We start from the raw sequence: 24526 nt of genomic DNA, 5'->3' as shown, positions 1-24526 counted from the left end.
CTGATTGCTGTACAGATAACACATGTAGCCCTCGACTTACAACAGTTCATTTAGTGACTGTTCAAAGTTACAACAACACTGAAAAAAGTGACTAATGACCAATAACTGGGTTTGTTTAACTGGGTTGCAGGCGTGTCATAATACCGCATGAAAAATTGGAAAATGTTCTCTCATCGAATTAAGCAGACATCTAATTACCTATCCATCCATCCATCCATCCATCCATCCATCCATCCATCCATCCATCCATCCATCTATCTATCTATCTATCCGTTCTCTCTCTTTATCTATCTGTCCATCTATCCATCCGTCCATCTGTCCATCCATCTGATCTGTCTGTCTGTCCATCCATCCGTCCATCCATCCAATCTATCTACTTATCTCTCCATCTGTCTGTCTATCTATCTATCCAGCCATCCACCCATCCATCAATCCACCCACCCATCCATTCTGTTTTTTATCTATCTATCTATCTATCTATCTATCTATCTATCTATCTATCTATCTATCTATCTATCTATCTATCTATCATCTATCTATCTATCTATCTATCTATCATCTATCTATCTATCTATCATCTATCTATCTATCTATCATCTATCTATCTATCTATCTATCTATCTATCTATCTATCTATCTATCTATCATCTATCTATCTATCTATCTATCTATCTATCTATCTATCATCTATCTATCTATCTGATCTATCTAATCTATCTAATCTATCTAATCTATCTATCTATCTCTAGTTGTTCATCCATCCGTCTATCCATCTGTTTATATCTATCCAACTATATCTGTCTGTCTGTCTGTCCATCCAAAATATTCATATAGTTGCCCATCTTCTAACTGATTCTGTGTGGCTCCCAATCACAAGTTAAAAAAACATACAAAATCATATTAAAACTATAAACTAAAAACATAAAAACACTAGTACATAAAATAGTCTGCTACAACGTCCTACCTGTCAACGACTACTTCAGTTTCAACTTCAATAATACTTAGGCAAACAATAGATACAAACTCAAGGTAAACCGCTCCAAACTCTATTGCGGAAAATACAACTTCAGCCACAGAGCGGTCAACGCCTGGAACGCTCTACCTGACTCCGTTGTTACATCCTCAAACACCCCCCTCAATAGCTTCAACCTCAAACTATCTACCATGGAACTCATCCCATTCCTAAGAGGTCCGTAAAGGGGGCGTGCATAAGCGCACCAGCGTGCCTTCCGTCCCTGTCCTACGGTCCCCATTTATTTGTACCCATTTCCATCGTTCATGTCCACGTTTATACTTACACCTGCTATCGTACATGTCTGACAAACAAATAAATGAAATAAAAAATAAATTAAAAACAACAAAGTCCTGATGCCAAGTGTAATTTCTGACGTGCATGGATCTAATCTTATCCCAGCACTTTGAGGGAAACCCAGGCCTTCTAAGCGTCAGAGAAAGCTAGAAGGGCGGAGGAGTACCGAAGTCCATGTGGCAAAGAGTTCCATAGGGGAGGGCCTGGCACGGAGAAGGCACCCTTCCTAGCTCCCATCAGAAGGCAATATTCAGAGGAAGGGGCTAGGAGCGTGCTCACCAGGGGTGGGTTTTGGCTTCTGTTACTGCCAATTCACTCAGGGGACATGCTTTGGGCGCATGTGCAGAAGCAAAAAACAAGATCAAATCAGTTCGGGCGCACGAGCAGCTGAGTTACTACTTACTCGACCGAACTGGTTTGAACCAGTAGGAACCCACCTCTGGTGCTCACACTACATGACCTGATAGAATGGGTGGATTTCCTTAGGAAAAAGGGGTCAGTGCCGTAGAGGGATTTAAAGATGCTGAGGACCAGCATCTTGAATTGTACCCCAGAAAGAAAAACGGGAAGCCAATATCGTGGGCGCTGCTGCATACGAGAATGCTTGTGGTTGCATTTGTTCGTCTCTTTTGCATTCAAATTTTCATCACAAAATGAATTCTTTGTGTGTCCCGTACATCACAATAACAACTCTTAGCCCAAACTTTATAGAGTAGGATGTTCTCTACAGAAAACTCTTAAGTACTGAAGAGTTGGAGCTTGTAGATCTGCAGCCTGATGCAATCCTATTTTAGATATTTATCACTTTATTTCTTATTTGCATTTTTCCCCTTCTTATTAGGCTACTTGTGTGGGATCACAGCTCCACTTAGCACAGCACTTGTAAAGTCCCAATTGGTAACTGCACTTGGGAGGTGTGATGTTATTTTCAGTTTTGTGCATTTGACTACTCACACTGCTACTTGTCTTGCCACATTAAACACTTCGGTGAGTTAGCTTTCTAGGCGCTGATCCATTCTCATGAAACTTCTAAAAGGTCTGAGAATCACTTCAGAAAAACCATGAGTTCAATTCATCCTATTTCTGATTTAAAATCCTCCAAGTTTACATTTTCACCTGCCTTTTATATTTCCAGAAAAAGTAATTATCCTTCTTTCTTTTTTATTTATTTCTTTCTTTCTCTTTCTTTCTTTCTTTCTTTCTTTCTTTCTTTTTCTTTCTTTCTTTCTTTTCTTTTTTCTTTCTTTCTTTCTTTCTTTCTTTCTTTCTTCCTTCTTTCTTTTTTCTTTCTTTCTTCCTTCCTTCCTTTTCTTTTTTCTTTCTCTCTTTCTTTTTCTTTCTTACTTTCTTTTCTCTTTCTCTTTATCTTTCTCTCCCCCATCCCACCCTTTCTCTCTCTCTCTCTCTCTTCCATCCTTCCGAGGTCAGTAAAAGGAGGACCCAGATTGTTGGGGGCAATGGGCTGACTCTGTAAACTGCTTAAAGAAGGGTGTAAAGCACTATGAAGTGGTATATAAGTCTAAGTGCTATTGCTATTGCTGTTATCTGTAGAGTTACTTAGGAGCCGTGGTGGCGCAGTGGTTAGATTACAGTATTGCAGGCTGATTCTGCCGACTGCCAGCAGTTTGATCCCAAACAGTTCAACGTTGACTCAGTTTTCCGTCCTTCCGAGGTTGGTGAAATGAAGACTCAGATAGTTGGGGGGCAATATGCTGACTCTAGAAACCACTTAGAGGGGGGATGTAAAGCCCTGTGAAGCAGTATATAAGTCTAAATACCATTGCTATTTATTCCCTCCTCCCTCCGTTAGTCTATAGACTAGAGGTTTCTTATTATTCACAGTCTAAACAAAACCTAGGATTCGTTGTAAATACTAATAACCATTTCAACATTTTCTGCTTCTTTTGAAGCAGCAAGACCTGGTCAGCAGGAGAACTATGGATTGACAGGTCAACTGTCAAATCCAAGGCATTGCCATCTGTAGCCTCCCTCAGTCTGTAACGTGAGCAGAGTTGGTGGGGTTTTGAAGGATGGGTGGGATGTAGGGTCAAGTTTGAAAAATGCTGATATAGGATGCTAATAGAAATTATCCTGCAAATGTGAAATTGTTTATGCTATTTATTACAAACCAGTGTAAGCTATCTTAGCTATCGAATGCCTTTTGCTGCTTCTTTGCTACTTCGGTGTGGGGGGGGAAAAAAAAAGAGATCTCTTGGGAAAACTCCAGACCTTTATGCAGAGCACAAAACTCTTTCTTAGATACAGTTTGCTGCAGGAAATAAGATTCAAGCAGTGTGTGATCCATTACACTGCGAGGAAAGATCAATTATTCTTTAATAATAATAATAATAATAAATATTTATTTCTTAGCCGCACCCTCTCCCGAAGGACTCGGGGCGGCGTACAATGAAACATATGAAATAAATATGGACAAAACAAACATATAACAGAGACATATACCGAGACAAACACAAGGAGGAGGTCGGCTGATAAATAAACCAATTAAAATACAGTATTTAAAAACCCCTAGATAATTAAATATAATTAAAATACCCAGTAAAAGCCCGTCAGGAGCGATATGGTTAGATCAAAGTTGAGCCAGGCCAGCTGCTTGGAATAGGTGGGTCTTAAGCTTAATACGAAAGGAGCGGAGGTCAGAGGTATTCCTAATATCCGGAGGGAGGTCATTCCACAGGGCTGGGCCCGCCACAGAGAAGGCTCTACTCCTAGGCGCCGCCCCCCGACACTGTCTTGTGGACGGCACCTGGAGGAGGCCCTCTCTGTGCGAGCGGATTGGTCGCAGGGATGTATGGGGCAGAATACGATCCCGCAAGTAACTAGGTCCTGAGCCATGGAGCGCTTTAAAGATTATTATCAAAACCTTGAAACGCACCAGATAGACCACAGGAAGCCAGTGCAGCTCGCGCAGGAATGGTGTCACATGGGAGTACCTAGTACTCCCCATAATTACCCGCGCGGCTGCGTTCTGGACCAACTGTAGCCTCCGGGTGCATTTCAAGGGAAGCCCCATGTAGAGAGCGTTACAGTAGTCCAAGCGAGACGTCACCAGCGCATGAGTGACTGTGCGTAAGGCGTCCCGGTCCAGTAGGGGGCGCAATTGACGCACCAGGCGAACCTGGTGGAACGCCCCCCTTGCCACGGCTGTCACATGGTCATCCATGGACAGCCGGGTATCCAGGAGGACGCCCAAATTGCGCGCCCGCTCCACGGGGGCAAGTTGAATGCCCCCAATGGCCAATGATGGAATTAATTGGCTGAACCGGGGAGCTGGTACCCACAGCCACTCCGTCTTGGAGGGGTTGAGCTTGAGTCGGTTGTCATCCATCCAGATCCATACGGCTTCCACACACCGGGACATCACTTCGATGGCCTCGTTGGGGTGGTTCGGGGTGGAAAAGTACAGCTGAGTATCATCAGCGTACAGATGGTATCCCACCCCGAAACCACGGATGATCTCACCCAGCGGCTTCATATATGTGTTGAAGAGGAGTGGCGAGAGGACCGACCCCTGTGGCACCCCACAAGTAAGGGGGCGTAGGGTCGACCTCTCTTCTCCTGCCAGCACACGCTGCGTCCGGTCAGAAAGGTAGGAGCCGAACCACCGCAAAACGGTGCCCCGGACCCCCAGCCCCTCCAGCCGGCGCAGCAGGATACCATGGTCGATGGTATCAAAAGCCGCCGAGAGGTCTAATAGGACCAGGATAGAGGAACAACCTCTGTCTCTGGCCCTCCAGAGATCATCCACCAACGAGACCAAGGCCGTCTCCGTGCTGTGACCGGGGCGGAAGCTGGACTGGCGCGGGTCTAGATAATCATTTTCCTCCAGATGTCGTGGAAACTGGTAGGCCACCACACTCTCTACAACCTTCGCCAAAAAGGGAAGGTTGGAGACAGGACGATAATTGGCCAGCTCCAAAGGGTCCAGGGAAGGCTTCTTGAGCAAGGGTCTCACCACCGCCTCTTTCAAGGCGGCCGGGAGAGACCCCTCGCTCAGCGAAGCATTCACTAGGCCCAGGAGCCAGTCTCGTGTAACCTCCCAGGATGCCAGTACAAGCCAGGAGGGGCACGGGTCCAATAAACATGTGGTGGGTCGCAGTCGTCCACGCAATCTGTCCAAATCCTCGATGGCAACCAAGTCAAACTCCTCCCAGATCGATACCTCAAGACTCGCCATGGACGTCTCCATTGGATCACTGACAGGAACCCAATCTCTCCGGATTTGAGCGATTTTATCCTGCAGATATTTACCAAATTCCTCTGCCCTGCCCTGTAGGGGGGCCTCCCGCGGCCTCTGAAACAAGAGGGAGCGGGACACCCGAAACAGGGCGGCAGGGCGGTTCTCCGCGGATGCAATGAGAGTGGCACAGTATTGGCGTTTGGCCACTCTCAATGCCACAAGGTACGTCCTTAAATGGGCTTGTGCCTGTGTTCGATCAAATTCGGAGCGAGAGGATCTCCAACGACTCTCTAGACGTCTCTTGCGGCACTTCATCACCCTTAGCTCCTCGGTAAACCAAGGGGCTAGGGTGGATCGTTGCCGCCGGAGAGGCCGCAAAGGCGCCACCCGGTTCAAGGCCCCGGTAGTTGCATTATTCCACGCAACTACCAGGTCCTCTACCCGGGGGCGGGTCAAGGTTACAGGAGGTGGCCCAAGCTCCGTCTGGAACCTATCAGGTTCCATCAGGCGCCTGGGGCGGAACCATCTGGAACTTTCCGGTTCCGCCTCCCCGCAGCGGGAGGTAGCACCAGGGAAGTCAAGACGGAGGAGTGAGTGATCTGACCATGACAGGGGAGTGATGGTTAAGTCCCCTCCTCCCAGATCACTCAGCCACTGGCCAGAGACAAAAACAAGGTCCAGAGTGTGTCCTCCCTCGTGTGTCGGGCCCTGAATCATTTGAGTCAGGTCCATGGCTGTCATGGAAGCCATGAACTCCCGAACCCCCTCTGATGCTTCTCCCATCGATGGCAGGTTAAAATCCCCCATCACTAAAAGTTTGGGGGTCTCAACCGCCACCGATGCGATCAGCTCGAGGAGTTCGGGCAGGGCCGCTGATGTATAGCGAGGAGCCAGGTATACTATCAGCAGGCCCAACTGTCTCCCAGGCCCCCATTTCACAACAAGGGATTCACATCCGGACGTCTGTGGCACAGTAGACTCCCTCGGCTCTAAGTCCTCCCGAATAATTGCTGCCACCCCACCGCCCCTTCCCTGGGCCCGGGGCTGGTGTAATGCTCGGTAGCCTGGTGGGCACATTTCGACGAGGGGAAGACCTCCCTCGTGGCCCAACCAGGTCTCCGTTATTCCCGCGAGGTCCGGCTCCCCCTCTAAAATTAGATCGTGAATGAGGGGGGCCTTGTTAACAACGGACCTCGCATTGCATAACAGCAGCCTCAGGCCTTGGGTCTGTAACTCTTGACCACCTAGAACGCGGGGGTTGGTACAAGCGACCGGGTGTAACCAGCAACCACGGTCTCCCAACCGACTGTAGGTTCTTAAGCTGTCCTCGTATCTGCCCCTCCCTGCGACCGTTGGAATTATAGAGCCCTGTATAGGAATGGTGTCCTCCCCCTCCTCCTCCCTTCCGCCCCTTCTGTTCGCGACCACACCTGGAGGCCCGGCTCTCACATCGCTCCTGGTCTGACCCACCCACCCCCCCTCCCTGGAACCCCCTAAAAACAATGTAAAACATTTGACTAAAAATCCCCTCAGCTTCCGTTTCTTCCACCTCTCGGGGTTCACAAACCCATCATCAAGGCAGGCCCTTGTAAGAGCCAAGGGCCATACCTGCGAGAGAGGGGCCTCCCGCAGGCGGAGCAGGTCTAACCTTGAATAAATTGATAGAATATTAAAGCCCAATTGGGTAAGGGTGCAGTTAGTAAAAGTCAATAGCCGGAGGGCTAAGGTCTTAATGGGATACTAAAGCTGGAGGCTTTAGTATCCAGATAGTACTTGGAAAGAGGGCGGGGGGAAATATTCAAATATTCCCAAAGTGGAGCAAATGGGGGACAGTCCAAGGTGGTTAAAAGTAGATGTAGTTACAGATGTTACAGATGTGGGTTCCTTAGTGAATGGGAGGTGGCCTTTTTAAGCCCAGCTGTTCTTAGTCTTAGTCTGGTCTGGGCAGTCATTTAGTCTGGTCTGGGTAGTCAGTTAGGCTCATCCATGGCCCTAACACGGGTCTCCAGTGACCTCTAAGGTTCAAGGCCATCCCAACCATTATTTAAGGTCTTCTTCTTCTTCTTACTGGTTCCCAACATACATTTATACATACATTTTTTTGGCTCCCCCCCCCCCCCTCTTTTTTTAAAAACAAGCTAGTGTGATTTCCTGTTTGCATCGACATGGTAGAATTTGTGCAAGTGCAATCATTATGTATGACAACGCATAACAACTCTAAGACACAACCCGTGGGGATTTTGCAACCCATGAGATAGCACCTGTGCTAACTGGGACTGTTTATATTGGAATGGAGAGCTTTTGAGTACTCCAAAATCACATAAATATAGAACACAGAATAAGAGAGCTGGAAGGGACCTTGGAGGTCTTCTAGTCTAACCCCCTGCTTGAACAGGAGACCCTATACAGACAAATGGTTGTCCAGTTTCTTTTTGAAAGCCTCCAATGATGGAGTACCTCCAACTTCTGAAGGCAAGTCATTCCACTGATTAATTGTTCCCACTGTCAGGAAAATTCTCTGCAGTTCTAGGTTGCTTCTCTCCTTGGTTAGTTTCTAACCATTGCTTCTTGTTCTGCCTTCAGGTGCTTTGGAGAATAGGTTGACCTGCCCCCTTCTCTGTGACAGCCCCTCAAATATTGGAGCACTGCTATCATATCACCCTATTCATTTTTTTTTGATAGATCTAGATCAGTGTTTCTCAAACTTGGCGACTTTAAGTCCTGTGGACTTCAACTCCCAGAATTCCCCAGCCAGCTGGCTGGGGGATTCTGGGAGTTGAAGTCCACAGGACTTAAAGTCGCCAAGTTTGAGAAACACTGATCTAGATAGACCCAATTCCTGTAGATGACATGCGATAATTCTTCAATTACTGCATGTCACCTATAGAATTTGGTTTGTGGATGTGGGAAAATGACCTAAAGAGATACTGCGAAAGAGATAGACTGAGAGAGGGAGGGAGGGACAGAGACACAGAGAGCAAGACACAGAGAGAGAGACACACAGAGAGACTGGGGAAGGGAGGGAGGGAGAGACAGACAGACACAGACACACACACAGAGAGAGACTGAGGGAGGGAGGGAGAGAGACTGAGAGAGGCAGGGAGATACACAGAGAGAGAGACTGAGGGAGGCAGGGAGAGAGAGAGAGACTGAGGGAGGCAGGGAGAGAGAGACTGAGGGGGGAGACACACACACACAGAGACTGATAGACTGAGGGAGGGAGGGAGAGACTGAGAGAGACAGAGAGAGACTAAGGGAGGGAGGGAGCGAGGAAGAGACAGAGAGAGAGACTGAGAGAAGCAGGGAAAGAGAGAGACAGAGAAACTGAGGGAGGGAAAGACAGAGAGACAGAGACACACACAGAGAGAGAGAGAGACACTGAGGGAGGGAGGGAGAGACTGAGGGAAGCAGGGAGAGAGAGACAGAGACAGAAGCAGAGAGACTGAGGGAGGGAGGGAGAGACAGAGAGACTGAGAGAGGGAGAGACACACAGAGAGACAGAGACAGAGACAAAGACAGAAGCAGAGAGAGAGAGAGACAGAGAGACAGAGAGACACTGAGGGAGACAGGGGGGGGCAAGGAGAGACAGACAGAGAGAGAGAGAGAGAGAGAGACTGGGGGAGGGAGAGAGAGACAGAGAGAGGCAAGGAGAGACAGAGAGACACAGAATGACTGAGGGAAGCAGGAAGAGAGAGACAGAGACAGAGACAAAGACAGAAGCAGAGAAAGAGAGAGAGAGAGAGAGAGAAAGAAAGACAGACAGAGAAATGTCAATCAGTTGTTAAAAAAATAAAACAAACAAATAAACAAACAAAACAAGGTAGGAGTCCTTTAGTTTTAACACCTGCCAGAAGATGGAATTGTAGGCAAAAGCTTAAAATGGTCAATATCTAGAAGGCTTCTGTAGTGATTGGATCACCATCTGTCTGAAATGGTGTAGGGTTTGGGGGCAACCTTGAGATGTGTGGACCTCCATCTCCCAGAATTCCCTAGCCAGCATGGGGAATTCTCTTAGACTTATGAGGCCCTTTTAATTCTGAAACATCACGAATGGTAGAAAAATAGCACTTGACTAATCAAATGAAGCCGAAAAAGCTGTTTCGGGCAGGATATGCTACTATGCTTATAACAAAAGTTGCGTGCTTGCACAGAACTTTCCTGTTGCGTCCAAAGAGGCTTAAACCCAATATCTTTGCAACCTGGAAATAACTTCTACATCAAGAGTGGACCTCAATAGTTGGATTCTACACAAACTAAGATCATTACAGGTCATCCTCGAGTTACACTGTTTGTTCCATTCGAAGTTACAACAGCACCGTTATGTGCTGTTCACCATTTTTCACACGACCATTTTTCAGACTTACGACCATTGCAACATCCCCCTGGATCACAATTCAGAGGCTTGGCAACTGACTCATATTTATGACGGTTGCACAGGCCCGGAGTCATATGTTCACCATTTGTGACCTTCCCAGCTGGCATCCAACAAGCGAAGCCAATGAGGGAAGTCAGATTCACTTAACAACTGCATGACAGCTGCAGTAACTCACTTAACAACTGTGGCAAGAAAGGTCGTAAAATGGGGACAACTCACATAGCAATGGAAATGTTGGGCTTAATTGTGGTTGTAAGTCGAGGACTACCAGTATAGAGTTCTTCTCCTTGGAGTGTCGGAAGGAGTTAGAGATGTGACCATTAGTTCACATTGTCAAATCCCCAAAAATTATGTGACTACATTTGGGAAAATATAACTAGAAATTGTTACCCAAACAGATCATCGCCTAATTCAAAAGAGCACCGTTAAACTTCTCCAAATGGTGCTAGTAATGTAATGTAATTTCTTAATGTGAAAGATGAAACTATGTTTAAGGAGGGAAAACTATATATACAGTATTTTTAGCTTACATTAAAATTAACTATATGCACTATATTTGTTGTTTTGGGACTTATTAGTATGCAGCTCTTAGAACATAATGTGTTATGTATCTACATCCTGAGTAACAGTCTGTATTTATATAATTAAAGTATTCTAAATTTATTTTAATTGCTTTCTTACCGCTTACACATTTTTCTTTTAATAAAAAACTCTTTGCTTTAGAAAGAATTCTGAAGTTTGTTTAGTATTTCGCATTAAAGGTATAATCCAATGAATGGATACTAGTGAAAGCAACTGGATATTCCATTTATGCAAAAGATGATAATGATAATGATAGTAATAATAATAATAATAATAATAATAATAATAATAATAATAATAATAATAATAATAATAATAATAATGTGGAAAAAGTTATCGAAAATGAGAAGGTGAAGATCTTGTGGGACTTTCAAATGCAAACAGATTGTCATTTGGAGCACAACACGCCAGAGATCACGGTTGTAGAGGGCCGAAGCGTACAGTTTATTGATATCTCCTGTTCCTGGAGATGCCAGAGTCGAAGAAAAAGAAGTATAAAAAATAATGAAATATCGCGACCTGGCCATCGAAACTACACGGCTATGGATGAAGCATGTAACAGTGATACCCATTGTCATCGGGGTACGTGGTACCATGTCCAAGAATCTTACAAGACACATCCACAAATTGCAGCTTCCTACAATAACACCAGCGGAACTGCAAAAAACCTGCGCTACTCGGAACATCTTATATTTTAAGAAGGTCCTTGGTTGATCCCTAGGATGCTGGCAGCAACCCGTATCAACCATTAGCACCAGTCACGGTATTTGTGATGCATTTTTGAATGTTCCGTTGGCTGAGATTCATGTTTAATGAATAAAGTATATAATAATAATATTACTGCAAGATTGAATACCAAGAGCAATCTTAAAAAAGCAAAAGCAAAAGGTTGAACATTGCGAAGAAGAGAGATACTTCAGTGCTGCCAGTTTAGAGAAGAAGCAGTGAGTAAGAAGTAAGGACTGTGTATTCTTCCATATTATCTTCGTTTTTGTCTTCTGTGGCTCGGCTGGACATCTATTTATAAAATAATGTGAAGGTGACGTGATATCCAAAGTTATTATACAGGTAGTCCTCGACCTATGATCACAATTGGTCATAGGTTGCTGTTGCTAAGTGAGACCGTTGTTTAGTGAATGCTGCCCCATTTTACGATCTTTCTTGCCACAATTGTTAAATGACTCACAGCTCATTGTTAAGTAAGTCACACGGCTGAGAAGTAGAGCTGGTAGAAAAGCCAGATTTGCTAGATTTGGGGCAGGTTAGAAAAAGGGACGTGGTGGCTCAGTGGCTAAGACGCTGAGCTTGTCGATCAGAAAGCTCGGCAGTTGGACGGTTTGAATCCCCAGCGCCTCGTAACGGAGTGAGCTCCCGTTACTTTTCCCAGCTTCTGCCAGCCTAGCAGTTCGAAAGCATGTTAAAAAATGCAAGTAGAAAAATAGGAACCACCTTTGGTGGGAAGGTTACAGCGTTCCGTGCGCCTTCAGCGTTGAGTCATGCCGGCCACATGACCACGGAGATGTCTTCGGACAGCGCTGGCTCTTCGGCTTTGGAACGGAAGTGAGCATCACCCCGTAGAGTCGGAAACGACTAGCACAGATGTGCGAGGGGAACCTTCACCTTTACAAAAAGGGATCACATGACATTTATGCAACTGTCATAAATGTGAGTCAGTTGCCAAACGTCCAAATACGAACTGTCACTAAACGATTACTTGTAAATTGAGGACTACCAGCATATAGACTTACAAGAGTTCATTTAGTGACTGTTTCAAGATACAAAGGCAGTTAAAAAACAGTGGCTTAGGACCCTTTTTCAAGCTTAGGGCCACTGCAGCATCCCCATGGCCACATGATCAAAATTCAGGCATTTGGCAACTGACTCGCATTTACGACCATTCCAGGGTCATGTGATCACCATTTGTAACCTGCCCAACTGACTTCCGACAAGCAAAGTCAATGGGGGGAAACTGGATTCACTTAACAACCATGTGATAAACTTAAGAACGGCAGGGATTTGCTACACAACTGTGGCAAAAAGGTTGTAAAATGGGGCAAAGCTCACTTAACAACGGTCTGGCTTAGTCAACAGTCAGTTTGTCATACGTTGTGATCTACCTGTTATTCTGTTCGGAGATTGAATTTGATAGCTGGAACAGTAAAGTATACAACAGGCCAGAACAAACAGTTGCATAGGTAGTCCTCGACTTTCGACCGTTCATTTAGTGACCGTTGGAAGTTTCAATGGCACTGGAAAAAGCGACTTATGGCTACTTTTCACATTTATTAAAACATTAAAATATCCCCATTGGTCAAGTAATCAAAATTCAGATGCTTGGCAACTGACTCATATTTATGACCGTTGCTGTGTTCTCATGGTCACCTGATCCCCGTTTGTGACCTTTTGACCAGCAAACTCAATGGAGAAGCCGGAGTCAATCCTGTTACTAACTTAAGAACTGAAATGATTCATTTCACCACTGTGGCAAGAAAGGCCGTAAAATGGGGCAAAATTCCCATAACCAATGTCTCGCTTAGCAACAGAACCTTTGGGCTCAGTTGTGGTCAAGAATCACCTGTAGTGGATTACTTAAGAGCAGGGGTCTTTAAGACTTGTGGACTTCAACTCCCAGAATTCCTCAGCAGCTGGCTGAGGAATTCTGGGAGTTGAAGTCCATAAGTCTTAAGGGGGCCAAGGTTGCAGACCCCTGATTTAGAGAGTGCTGACTCATTCCTGAGGTAATCGATGCTATGATTGGATGCCAGAAGTACAAATGGGGCACTTTCTTTTTCCCCCCCGCCTTTTTCTCTTCAGTGCGTTCTGTAGAGTGTTTTAGATTTACCTCATGATGTCCCTGCGCTCCTGACTATCCTACGCTCCTCCTTTTCTGGATGATGACAATTTTCTGCTGAAAATTTCAAGTGTGTGGGTGTGTGAGAGATAGATTGATGGATAGGTAGATAGACTTCATGTGGACATCATCTTCATATCTCTCTCTCTCTCTCTCTCTCTCTCTCTCTCTCTCTAGATGATATATCACTATCTATCATCTATCTTTCTATCAATCTCTTTCACTATCTATCATCCATCCATCCATCCATCCATCACCTATCTATATCTATCATCTATCTATCTATCTATCTATCTATCTATCTATCTATCTATCTATCTATCTATCTACCTACCTACCTACCTACCTACCTACCTACCTATCTATCATCTCTCTCTCACCTATCTATATCTATCTATCACCTATCTATCACCTATCTATCTATCATCTATCTATCTATCTATATCACCTATCTATATCTATCATCTATCTATTATCTATCTATCTATCACCTCTCTCTCTCTCATCTATCTATCTATCTATCTATCTATCTATCTATCTATCTATCTATTATCTATCAACTCTATCTTTCTATTTATCTATCTCTATTACTATCATCTGTCTATCCACCCATCCACCCATCATCTATTGTGTGTGTGTGTGTGTGTGTGTGTGTGTGTGTGTGTGTACGTGTACATTTTGTGTTAGTATCCCTGACTTCATGTGGACAGCTGCTACGCAATTCCTTGACAATTTCATGCTGGTTGAAGGCATAGGAATATTAGTTTCTATTTGAAAACCATCTGCAAACTCAGTTTGTACACAATGGCTTATGTTTTCGAGAATTTCTGTTGGTTTAATCACTGTTTATTTCTCCAAATGTCTCCCTCCTTGGGGTTTTTAAGAGGAGACTGGACAACCATTTGTCTGAGATGGTATAGGGTCTCCTGCTTGACCAGGGGGCTGGACTAGAGGACCTCCAAGGTTCCTTCCCAACTGATGATGATGAAATGATCTGAATTTTCTAAGAATTTTCTCATGAAAATCTGCAGCAACCTATTAAAGCTCATACCATCCTCTTAGTATCTTGAACTGGATTATTCCAGATAATATTTCTGGACTAAATAAATAACAACTTTGCCTTGATGGGCTTTCATCTGCTTCTACAGGTGTTCCTCGATTTACAACCATTTGTTTAGTGACCATTCAACGTTACAATAGTACTGAAAAAAATTACTTATGACCATTTCCCACACTTATGACCATTGCTGTAGCCCCATAGTCGCATGATCTAACTTATCAACCAATGGAACAGAAGTTGCCTTCGGAGGTTGTGGGAGCTTCATCACTGGAGGCTTTCAAGAAGAGACTGGACTGCCCTCAGTCAGAGATGGTGTAGGGTCTCCTGCTTGGGCGGGGGGGTTGGACTAGATGACCTCCAAGGGCCCTTCCAACTCTGTTGATCTGTTATAGCTGTTTTTTATACTTACGTTGCACCATCCCCATAATTATGTGATCAAAATTCAAATGCTTGGCAACTGATTCATATTTATGACGGTCGCAGTGTCCCGGTGCTCATGTGATCCCCTTTTGCGACCATCTGACAAGCAAAGTCAGACTCACTTGGCAACCTTGTCACTAACTTAACAACTGCAGCAGCTCACTTGAACGACCGTGCCAAGAAAAGTCGTAACGTGGGGCAAAATTCAGTTCACGAACGTCTCGCTTATCAACAGAAATATTGGGCTCTTTTATGGACGCATCTCGAGGACTACCTGCATTTTCCAAGGCGGATGTTGGATACGCGTCCTTGCAGTGGCAATTGGCAGTCACTTCGTCCGTCGTCCCCCCCTTGTTTGTTTTTGCTGATTTTGAACAGAACCCAATCGCTTAATTTCAGAAAGAAATCAGGATTCCTGCCAGCAGGACATTAAGAGACAAGATGTCTACGATACTTCAATGGAATAGCTCTTTTTTTTGGGGGGGGGGGGAGCCCGGCCGCCTTAATGAATTGAAAAGGGCTATTTTTTTTTGCATTCCGTAAAGTAACACAATGCTTTGGGATCCCGCATTCAGGCTTCTTTAAACTTAAATCTGGCTGGTTAATCTCAGGCGTGTCTGCGAAATGGTCAAAGGAGTGGATCCCACAGCTGTGGCAACAGAGCCCGTACCTTCCTCAAAGTCACAAAAAGAATGGGGGGGGGGAGGAAACAACCAACACAAAACAGATTGTCAACAGCAGCTTTCTCTATAGCTAATGATGGTTAAAAATTAGCCGACAAGCTTTTTTTGGGGGGGTAGGGGTGTTTCAATTTAACAAAACAGCCCTACAGTTCTAGAAATCTGGAGGTCTCATGCTTCCTTTCTAAAGCCAAAAGTCGTCAGCCTCCCCTGTAACACACACACACACACACACACACACACACACACACACTAAGCTGAATGGTAGACCGATTCATAAACGCAGCCTCCTAAATGCCTGAATAAGTCTATTGTATGATCCCTGCATATATCCCTGCAAATTTAGTCGCAAAGATGCCATTGGCAACAGCATATGCTAAACACCTTCTTTAAAATAAAATAAAAAAGAGGGAGAAAACCCAACGGGCATCGTCTTCAAATCCACCTTGTCATATTTTTTGCAAGCATCTTTCGTTTGTGCAAGGAAAGCAAAGCGAAGCAAAACACCAGGCAAACAAAGAGAGAGAGAGAGAGAGAGAGAGAGAGAGAGAGAGAGAGAGAGAGAGAGAGAGAGAGAGAGAGAGAGAGAGAGAGAGAGAGAGAGAGAGAGAGAGAAGACACACACACACACAGACACAGACACACACACACCGTGCACACTTGTCCGGAAGAAGTGAAATGGGATGGAAAAAGTCAAGCAGTTCCTTTCAAGTCACCGAAACAAATCCCAGCATGGCGATATGGTGCCCCTGAAATTCTGGAAGGGAGACGCATCCAACCACCCACGTCCGAATGCCAAACCTGCCTTTTTGCACTTGGACCCTTGAGACAAAGAGGAAGGGGGAGGGGGTGGAAAAGGAGGAGGGGGGGCACACAGAATTGCTGGCTCCCTTTTGCTACTGCAGCTGTTGCTCTGTGTGTGCCGTGCATGTGTGCATATGTTGGGGGGTAACAGCCAGCAGGGCTGAAGCCTTTTCCATTTCATCAGTCAACGTATCTCCCGTTACTGGTTCAACTAAAATGTTGGTTTTATGCCCACCCCTTTTTCCATTTGCCCGTCTCTTCTGAAGCACAGCGCAGGTTGTGATGATCGCGAACGGCTTACGACACTCAGCGAGCAGTGGAAGCCTCTGCAGGCTGTAGCTTCTTTCTACTGGGTTGCAAGGAAGCCTCGCTCTCTGGCTTCCTTTCTTTTTCTACCCCCCCAGTTTCTCCCTCTGCTCTTGAGCATCTTCTTGACAAGCCAAGGGAAGCAGGAATGGAAAACCAAGCCATTTTGAGCCTGTCCGGTCGGAAAACGGATTTTAAGCTGCCTCGGAGGAGTAAAAAGATGTTCCCGGTCCATCTCCAATGACGGACGCTAAAGAGACTGTCGAAATCCCGGGGAGCTGTTCAGACTTTTGGAAGGGGGTCTCTGCTTCTTTCTTGGGTGTATTTTTCCCTCCCCTCCTGCCCTCTCCCTCCCCACGTCACCGTACGAACCGCAGAGAAAAAGGACAGAGAGAGAGGGAGAGGAAGAGAATGGAAGGAAGGATGATCAACCGTGATGCCCGTACTTCTCAAACTTGGTGCTGGGAGTCTGCTTAAAAATAAGGAGGAGGAAGGAAAAGAAAAGGAGAAAGAAAGAAAAAAAACCAAACCAGAAAGGAAAGGAAAAAAAAAAGATAGCTGGACATGCCTCTCGCCCTCCGAGATGAAGCAAAGTAGACATTGTGCGCCCCGCCAGCCGTGCCAAAAGCTGAAAGCGTCCGAATTTGTAGCAACAGAGAGCTCTTTTTGAGCCCTGCATATAATTAAGTCAAACACAAAGGAAGCTGCTGAATGGAGCTTGTCAATCTCTGGAACAGGGTGGGTAAGACACTTTTTAATTTCATTCTCTCGTGGAGAGGGGTGTTTTTCACCCTCCATAATTGTTCTCGTCTTTGCGGCGGGGTCTAAAAATGGACAAATTCTCGTGTACCTTTTTGAATGCTTCTGAACTTTAAAGGCTGCCCTACAGAGTCCTGCATGCTGCATTTATGTGCCCCCCAAACCCCCAACAACAAGTCCAAGATTTGGCCCGATGACTCTCTTGATTTTTGCCTGTGCCCGTCCCCTTGCCCTTTTGCTGACATATGGTGTGATGTAGAATTTATACGGAGAAAGGCAAGTGACCAAGTCAAAGATTCAATGGACTTTCTCAAGCACATTGGGGAATATTCTTGCTAATGGATTTCCTTCTCATTGGGGTCTGTTTAAACTGGCTGCTGAAAAAGCCCCCAGGATTGATCCTGTGTAGCCTGGGTGTTTTTTTAAAAATGCTTCCAGCCGTGCACACTGGGTGTCCGCAGCTTTGCCGGTGCGAGGGCAGACTCCTCTACTGCGAGTCGCTGAATCTCACCGAGATGCCGCACAACCTGTCGAGCGTGATGGGTTTGTCATTGCGGTACAACAGCCTCTCGGAGCTGCGTGACGGACAGTTCAGCGGGTTAACGCAACTCACGTGGCTGTTTCTGGATCACAATCACCTTTACTCCATCGAGGCGCACGCCTTTCAAAAGCTCCGGCGGGTGAAAGAGCTCACGCTGAGTTCCAACAAGATCACCCAACTGTCCAACAGCACTTTCCGGCCAATGCCAAACCTACGCAGTGTGGATTTATCCTACAACAATCTGCAGGCTCTGGAGCCGGACCTGTTCCACGGCTTGCGCAAGCTCACCACGTTGCACATGCGGTCCAATGCCCTTAAGTTTGTGCCTGTCCGGATCTTCCAAGACTGCCGCAGCCTCAAGTTTCTCGACATAGGATACAATCAGTTGAAGAGCCTGGCTCGCAACTCTTTTGCAGGCTTGTTCAAACTCACCGAGTTGCACCTGGAGCACAACGACTTGGTGAAAGTCAACCTGGCCCACTTCCCCAGGTTGCTCTCTTTGCACTCCCTCTGTCTCCGGAGGAATAAGGTCACGCTTGTGGTGAACTCCTTGGACTGGGTATGGAAATTGGAGAAAATGGACCTCTCTGGCAATGAGATCGACTACATTGAACCTCACGTTTTCGAAAGTGTACCTCACCTCCAGTCCCTTCAACTGGATTCCAACCGGCTCACCTACATCCACCCCAGGATCCTCAACTCCTGGAAGTCTCTTGTTAGTATCAGCCTCTCGGCCAACGCCTGGGATTGCGGCCGAAACATCTGCGCGTTGGCCACTTGGCTCAGCACTTTTAAAGGCCGCTACGACAACAACTTGCTCTGTGCCACCCCTGAGTACGCACAGGGCGAGGATGTCTTGGATGCTGTCTATGCTTTTCACTTGTGTGAAGACGCCGCGGACCTCACCACCGATGGGGACCTCCTCTCGGCTGTGGTCAACCAGAGTGACCCGACAGCTGGCTATAATCCTTCGACTCTGAACTCTGACCTGCAGGAGGCCGAAGGGGATGGAATCACCGACGTCACGACCCTCACCGTCCCCAACGAGAAGACTGAGAACGCCGTTCAGATCCACAAGGTGGTGACGGGGACCATGGCCCTCATCTTCTCCTTCCTTATTGTGGTTTTGATACTGTACGTCTCCTGGAAATGCTTCCCGGTCAGCCTCAGGCAGCTGAGGCAGTGTTTTGTCACCCAGCGTCGGAAGCAGAAACAAAAACAGACTATGCATCAAATGGCTGCCATGTCAGCCCAGGAATATTACGTTGATTATAAACCCAATCACCTCGAAGGAGCTCTGGTGATCATAAACGAATACGGATCCTGTACGTGCCACCAGCAGCCAGCAAGGGAATGTGAGGTGTGATTTTAATTTGGCTTTTGTTTTTGTTTTGTTTTTTCCAGTGGGGGAAAATTTCACTCGGTGTGTGCTACCAAATAGCAGTGAGCAAATTATTAATATTAAAATAAAATAAAAAAGACAATTCAATAAGGGTTGACTTGGCTTACCGGGACCTTTGTGTGCCGAAAATGTTTTGGTTCTGTTCTGGTTTTTTTTTTGTTTTTTTAAGGAGCTGTCCCAAAAGACAGGATGTTAGCTTTATTGTGGCTAAACCCCTTCACGACGTTCAACTTTCTCAAATGAGTTATTTCCTATAACAGCTCTCTGTGGAAAAAAAAAAATCTGCCGATAACCAGAAAAAGAAAGTGTAAAAAAAAAAAAAAGTAACGCTGACTGATTTTTTTTTTGTAAAACCACCACAAAAAAAATATGTTTAAAAAAAAAATAAAAGCAAAAATAGCATTTACAATTTTTACAGGCTGTTGTACCGTATCTGAATTGTTTATCTGTATTGGGATGGGAAGGTGGATTTAATCCCTCTCAACCACAGGGAGCCACACTGCAAAATCTTGGGTTCCTAAACAAACCACAACGAAGCACAAACTTAAAAGGAAAGCAATGGGAGAATTTGTGTGGCTAGTTGTACCATGTTACTGTTGAATTCAATGTGTTTGATCTCAATCTGCTATGTAATCTATCCTTTATATGCGTGGTGGGGCGCGCTCTAATTTGCACCTCCCACAGCCCTGCCCCCCCCTTTGGTCACAAGACTCGGACGCAAGGGTACCCCAAAGTTTCTTTAAGACCCCCTTTCTCCCGTCCCCACCCAAAGCTTTTCTCTCATGTTCTCAGCTTGCATTAAAAAACCTCAAAATGATTTCCATCGTTGAAGATTTGGGATGGAGATAGCACCCTGTTTTCCATCTGGTACCCCACATTCTTCAGGTTTTACACCCACCATTGCATGACAGAGAGACATGCAGGAATTTTAAACTCCCCGGCCTGCAGAGCATTGGGGCAGCTGACCTAGAGACAGCCACAAGCCTATTTCCCCTGGGGGAAACTCTTATTTGCATTGCTCAGAAAGGTTGAGGACAATCTTATCCACAAGCCAGCTTCAACCACAGTTAGCATTTAGCTGTGGTTGATCTTAGCTTGCCACCAGAAAGGTTCACGCTGACTCCTGCATCATGTCTCCCAACTGATAGGCTGATGCCTGGCTAATCAATATGAATAATAATATTTACTTCTCCTTCTAACCATCATCACAATGAAGCAGAAGTCATTAGCCTGGTGATCATCAAAGCTATTGAATTGGTCTCCTTCCTGTCCTTTTCTCTCTCTTTTTTGATACTGCTGCTCCCTGGTCCTGAATTTTGAAACCGTTGCCTCCGTTTAGGACCAAGCCATCAAAATGATATTCAAAACCCTTCAAAAAGAATACACTTCTTAAGGGTGCTGCTTTTCTTGGGTGCAGCCAGGGGCACAAAAGAAAAAAGAAAAAGAAGAATTGCAAACAAGAAAAGACAGGTGTCACTCACGTTCAAGCTTGTTCATCAAGGATGGATGGAAAAAGGATGGGGAGAAGAGGGGAAAGATTTGGGTAGCACAGAGAGAGACAGAGAGGGTTGCATTTTGAGGGACGGCAGAAGCAAAGGCCAGGAGCAATTAAATCTTCCATTTAATTAACTTAAAACACCATTGCTTTGAAGCCCAGGCTTGAAGGAAGGCAAGGATTTTAACTGACACCTGCCAGAATGCAGAAGGAGACGCCTGAGATGAGATAGATTTCCCTTCTCGTTCCTGCCCTATTCCTTCCTCTTCTCCAACAAGACAACCAATGCCTTGTAAATCAGAAGTTTCCTTATCCCTGCCCAAAAATTGTTGATTGTTTTTTGACGACAATCCTTCAAGACACTTTTCAGCAAGCTACTGACCCCTCCCCCCCCGCCAAGGGGCTTTGAAATGCCACCTTTTTCTCTGCAAAACCCAAAACCCCAACTTGGACTCAATGTGCATTTTTTCCCTCCTCCACTGCTTGCTACACTATATTTCACTAATTCCTTTGCTGTTCTGTAGCACAGTCATGGGAAGCCTCCTGCTGGAATAAAGATGGAATATACCTCTCTCTCTCGGGTTTTTTTTCCTGCTTCCCCAAAAATAAGACCTCCCCGGATAATAAGCCCAATCGGTGCATGCACTAAAATAAGCCCTCCCCCCCAAAAAAATAAGCCCTCCCTAACAATATCGCAAAGCAGCAGCAGCCATGAGGTGACCTCACTCGCCGCCTCCTGCACCTCGAAAATAATAAGACCTCACCGAAAATAAGGCCAAGTGCTTATTTGGGGGGGAAACACGGTAGTTTGTATCTTTCCACAACACCAATAAGGAATCATATCAATTTTATTTCCCACAGCAACCTTTCTTGGATACTTTGGGTATAACAGCGTTCTCACGATGCCCCAGAGATCCATGTTTTTACTTCTCAGCTCCCTTACTCATATATTTATTTACTTCTCTCTCTATTGATTAATCAATTACATTGCTAATTTATCTAGGAATCATGGCCGCCTAGATAGATGGCAAAACTACCGATCACTTCCAAATTTTACATACATACATACATGTATGTATGTATGTATGTATGTATGTATTTATGTTACAACCCCTGGTATGACTAATCCCAGTAAGGGTATGGCTAGCTGATGAGAGCTAATTAGCTCGAAATAGATCTATCCTAGTCTCCCTTTATTTATTTATCAGTACAATTACAACACACACACACACACACACACACACACACACACACACACACATATATATATATATATATATATATATATATATATATATATATAAGCACGACTCTCTTTCAAAGTAAATAAAATCCGTGTTTTTATTTTGGGGCACCCTTAATCATATGTTCATTCACATATTTATCTATTGATTAATTAATCACCTTGCTAATTCATCTAGGAACTAAAGGCCCTTAGACAGATTGCAAAACCACGGAACACTTCCAAAGTTTAGCATTTGATGCTTTCTCAGAGCAAAGCAAATCCATGTTTTTACTTCTGGGGCCCTTTAATCATATATTTATTTATTTATCCATTGATTAATCAATTACATTGATAATTCATCAAGGAACTTAAGGCCACCTTAGATTGATTGCAAAACTACTGAACCCCTCCAAACAAAAGCATTGTATGCTGCTTAAAGCAAATAAAACCAATTTTTTTTAAACTCTGGGTACCCTTAGTCTTATATTTACTTCCTCATTTGTCTGTCAATTCAATAATTACCTTCCTACTTCATCTAGGAAGTAAGCCCTCCACCCCAGATAGACTGATATTGAACAAAGCATGCTACGCAACCTCAAAGCAAAGCAAAGCATGGAAACAGGGCTGGTCCATCCATAAACCATCTGGACCAGTGATGGCAAATCTTTTCGGCACCAAGTGCCCAAAAGGTCATGCAGAAATGTCACACGCGCACGGACATGCTGATCGGGTCTGTGCTCTGGAAAAGCCAAACTTCCAGGTTTTAGCGCACATGCATGCCTGACGATCAGCTGACCAGCGCGCATGTGCAGGTCAGTTTTTGGCACTACCGTGTGCGCAAAGGAATCGCACTCTGGAAAAGCCAAACTCCATGGTTCTGTTGTGCTGTGCACCCGCCAATCAGCTGGCTGGCACGCATGCGCACGCCGGTTTTCAGCACTGCTGTGTGTGCGAAGGACAGCTGATCATCTTGCACACATGCGGAGCAGAAACCCAGAAGGCAAACAGGCAAGGCCGTACATGCCGGGCAACATGGCTTCACGTGCCACTTTGAGCACGCATGCCATAGGTTCGCCATCACGGATCTAGACGAAGAAGAAATAAGAAAATATGCCTAAACTATAGGTAGAGGAGAGGAAGCAGAGGTGGTATTCAGCCGGTTCAGACTGGCTCGGGCGAACCAGTAGTGGTAACCTGGGCCCGCCACCCGCCCCAGCTCTATGCCGTCCTATTTAGCCATGTTTTCTAAGCCACGCGTATGTGTGCAAGCTGCACGTGAAAGCAAAGCACATGCAAAGCACATGCACGGAAGGCCCACAAGCTCACAAAGCAAGCTCACAAAGCAAGCACACGCTGGTGCGGTCAACCGGTGGTAAACTTATGTGAAACACCTCTGAGAGGGGGAATAACTGTACCTGTTGCTCAGAAGAAGTCTGATGAGGTCCTGCCTTGGAGGCACCTTTATTAATGTGGGCGTGTTATCTGAGAAGGTTCTGGATCAGTGGTGAAGTTCATTTTTTTTTACTACTGGTTCTGTGGGCGTGGCTTGGGAAGGATACTGCAAAATCCCCATTCCCTCCCCACTCCAGGGAAAAGGATATTGCAAAATCCCCATTTCCACCCCACCTTGGGGCCAACCAGAGGTGGCATTTACCGCTTCTCCGAACGGCTCAAAATTTCCGCTACCGGATCTCCAGAACCTGTCAGAACCTGCTGGATTTCACCCCTGTTCTGGATGTATTTGCTCTCTAAAAAAATCAAACTTTATTTCACCCTCTCTCCAGAACGGACCAGAGGGATATGTTTCTTATGGTCTCCAGCTGCTAGGCAAAACGAATTGCTGGTAGAAAAGTCATTTTCACCACCCTTTAGAGCTGTTTGGATTCAGATAGCTTTGGTCTAACAATTCAGCCTGTATTGGTTAAAATAAAGTTGTTTGGAAAGAATTTGTCTTTGTACGTATGCAGGAGCAAAATGTTGATTTTTTTTTTTTTTTTGAGCGGACAAAATGACCTTGTTCTCCCTTATATTTAGGTGGATGTGTCTGTGTGTGTGTGTGTGTGTGTGTGTGTGTGTGTGTGTGTCCGTCCAAGCTTTTGTGATGAACTCATTCCTTTTGCTTCTGGCCTCTCAGCCCGGAGACCTGAAATGTGCTAATAATACCAACAGTTGCGAACGGTAAACTGCTTCTTCAGTACCCTGGGAATTGTGTTATAATTTCACCGAAAGAAACAAGGAAATTTCAAAGCCGTTTCGGCTGCTTCCCTCAAACGGAGAGAACGGCCGATCAAATAAAAGTACAACCGAATGAAAAAGAAAGAAAAACAGCAGGGTTTCAACAGACAATCTCAATGCATGGGCTAAGTTTAAGAAAATTTTAAAAAAGCATAACTTGTCTCTATGCTGGGAAATATTTCTCGTGGAGCTAGTGACAGCTCTTCCCCTCCATGAAAATTAGGGCCACAAATGATTTAAAACTGTAGACCAAAAAGAGGTAGCCTCATTGCTTGATAGCCTGA

The 24526-nt window shown here is 45.3% G+C and overlaps 2 protein-coding genes across 9 annotated transcripts in view; one reads left to right on the top strand and one right to left on the bottom strand.

Annotated features, from left to right (window-relative positions):
- Positions 1–24526, bottom strand: part of CTNNA2 (catenin alpha 2) — a 653992-nt gene that overhangs the window by 232673 nt on the left and 396793 nt on the right. The gene's annotated exons all lie outside the window — the stretch shown is intronic.
- Positions 17323–19698, top strand: LRRTM1 (leucine rich repeat transmembrane neuronal 1). Its single transcript, XM_081960406.1, has one exon. It carries the CDS (start codon positions 17683–17685, stop codon positions 19249–19251), a length of 1569 nt encoding a protein of 522 aa, XP_081816532.1. The 5' UTR covers positions 17323–17682; the 3' UTR covers positions 19252–19698.

This window comes from Natrix helvetica, assembly GCF_964273705.1.
Source record: "Natrix helvetica genome assembly, chromosome: 7".
Classification (NCBI taxonomy): Eukaryota; Metazoa; Chordata; class Lepidosauria; order Squamata; family Natricidae; genus Natrix; species Natrix helvetica.
The sequence above is the reverse complement of the archived record's forward strand: the minus strand, read 5'-3'. Positions and strand labels throughout refer to the sequence as shown.

Coding starts and splice junctions, on each gene's coding strand:
- LRRTM1 (XM_081960406.1), top strand. CDS start 17,683: ATGGATTTCCTTCTCATTGGGGTCTGTTTAAACTGGCTGCTGAAAAAG.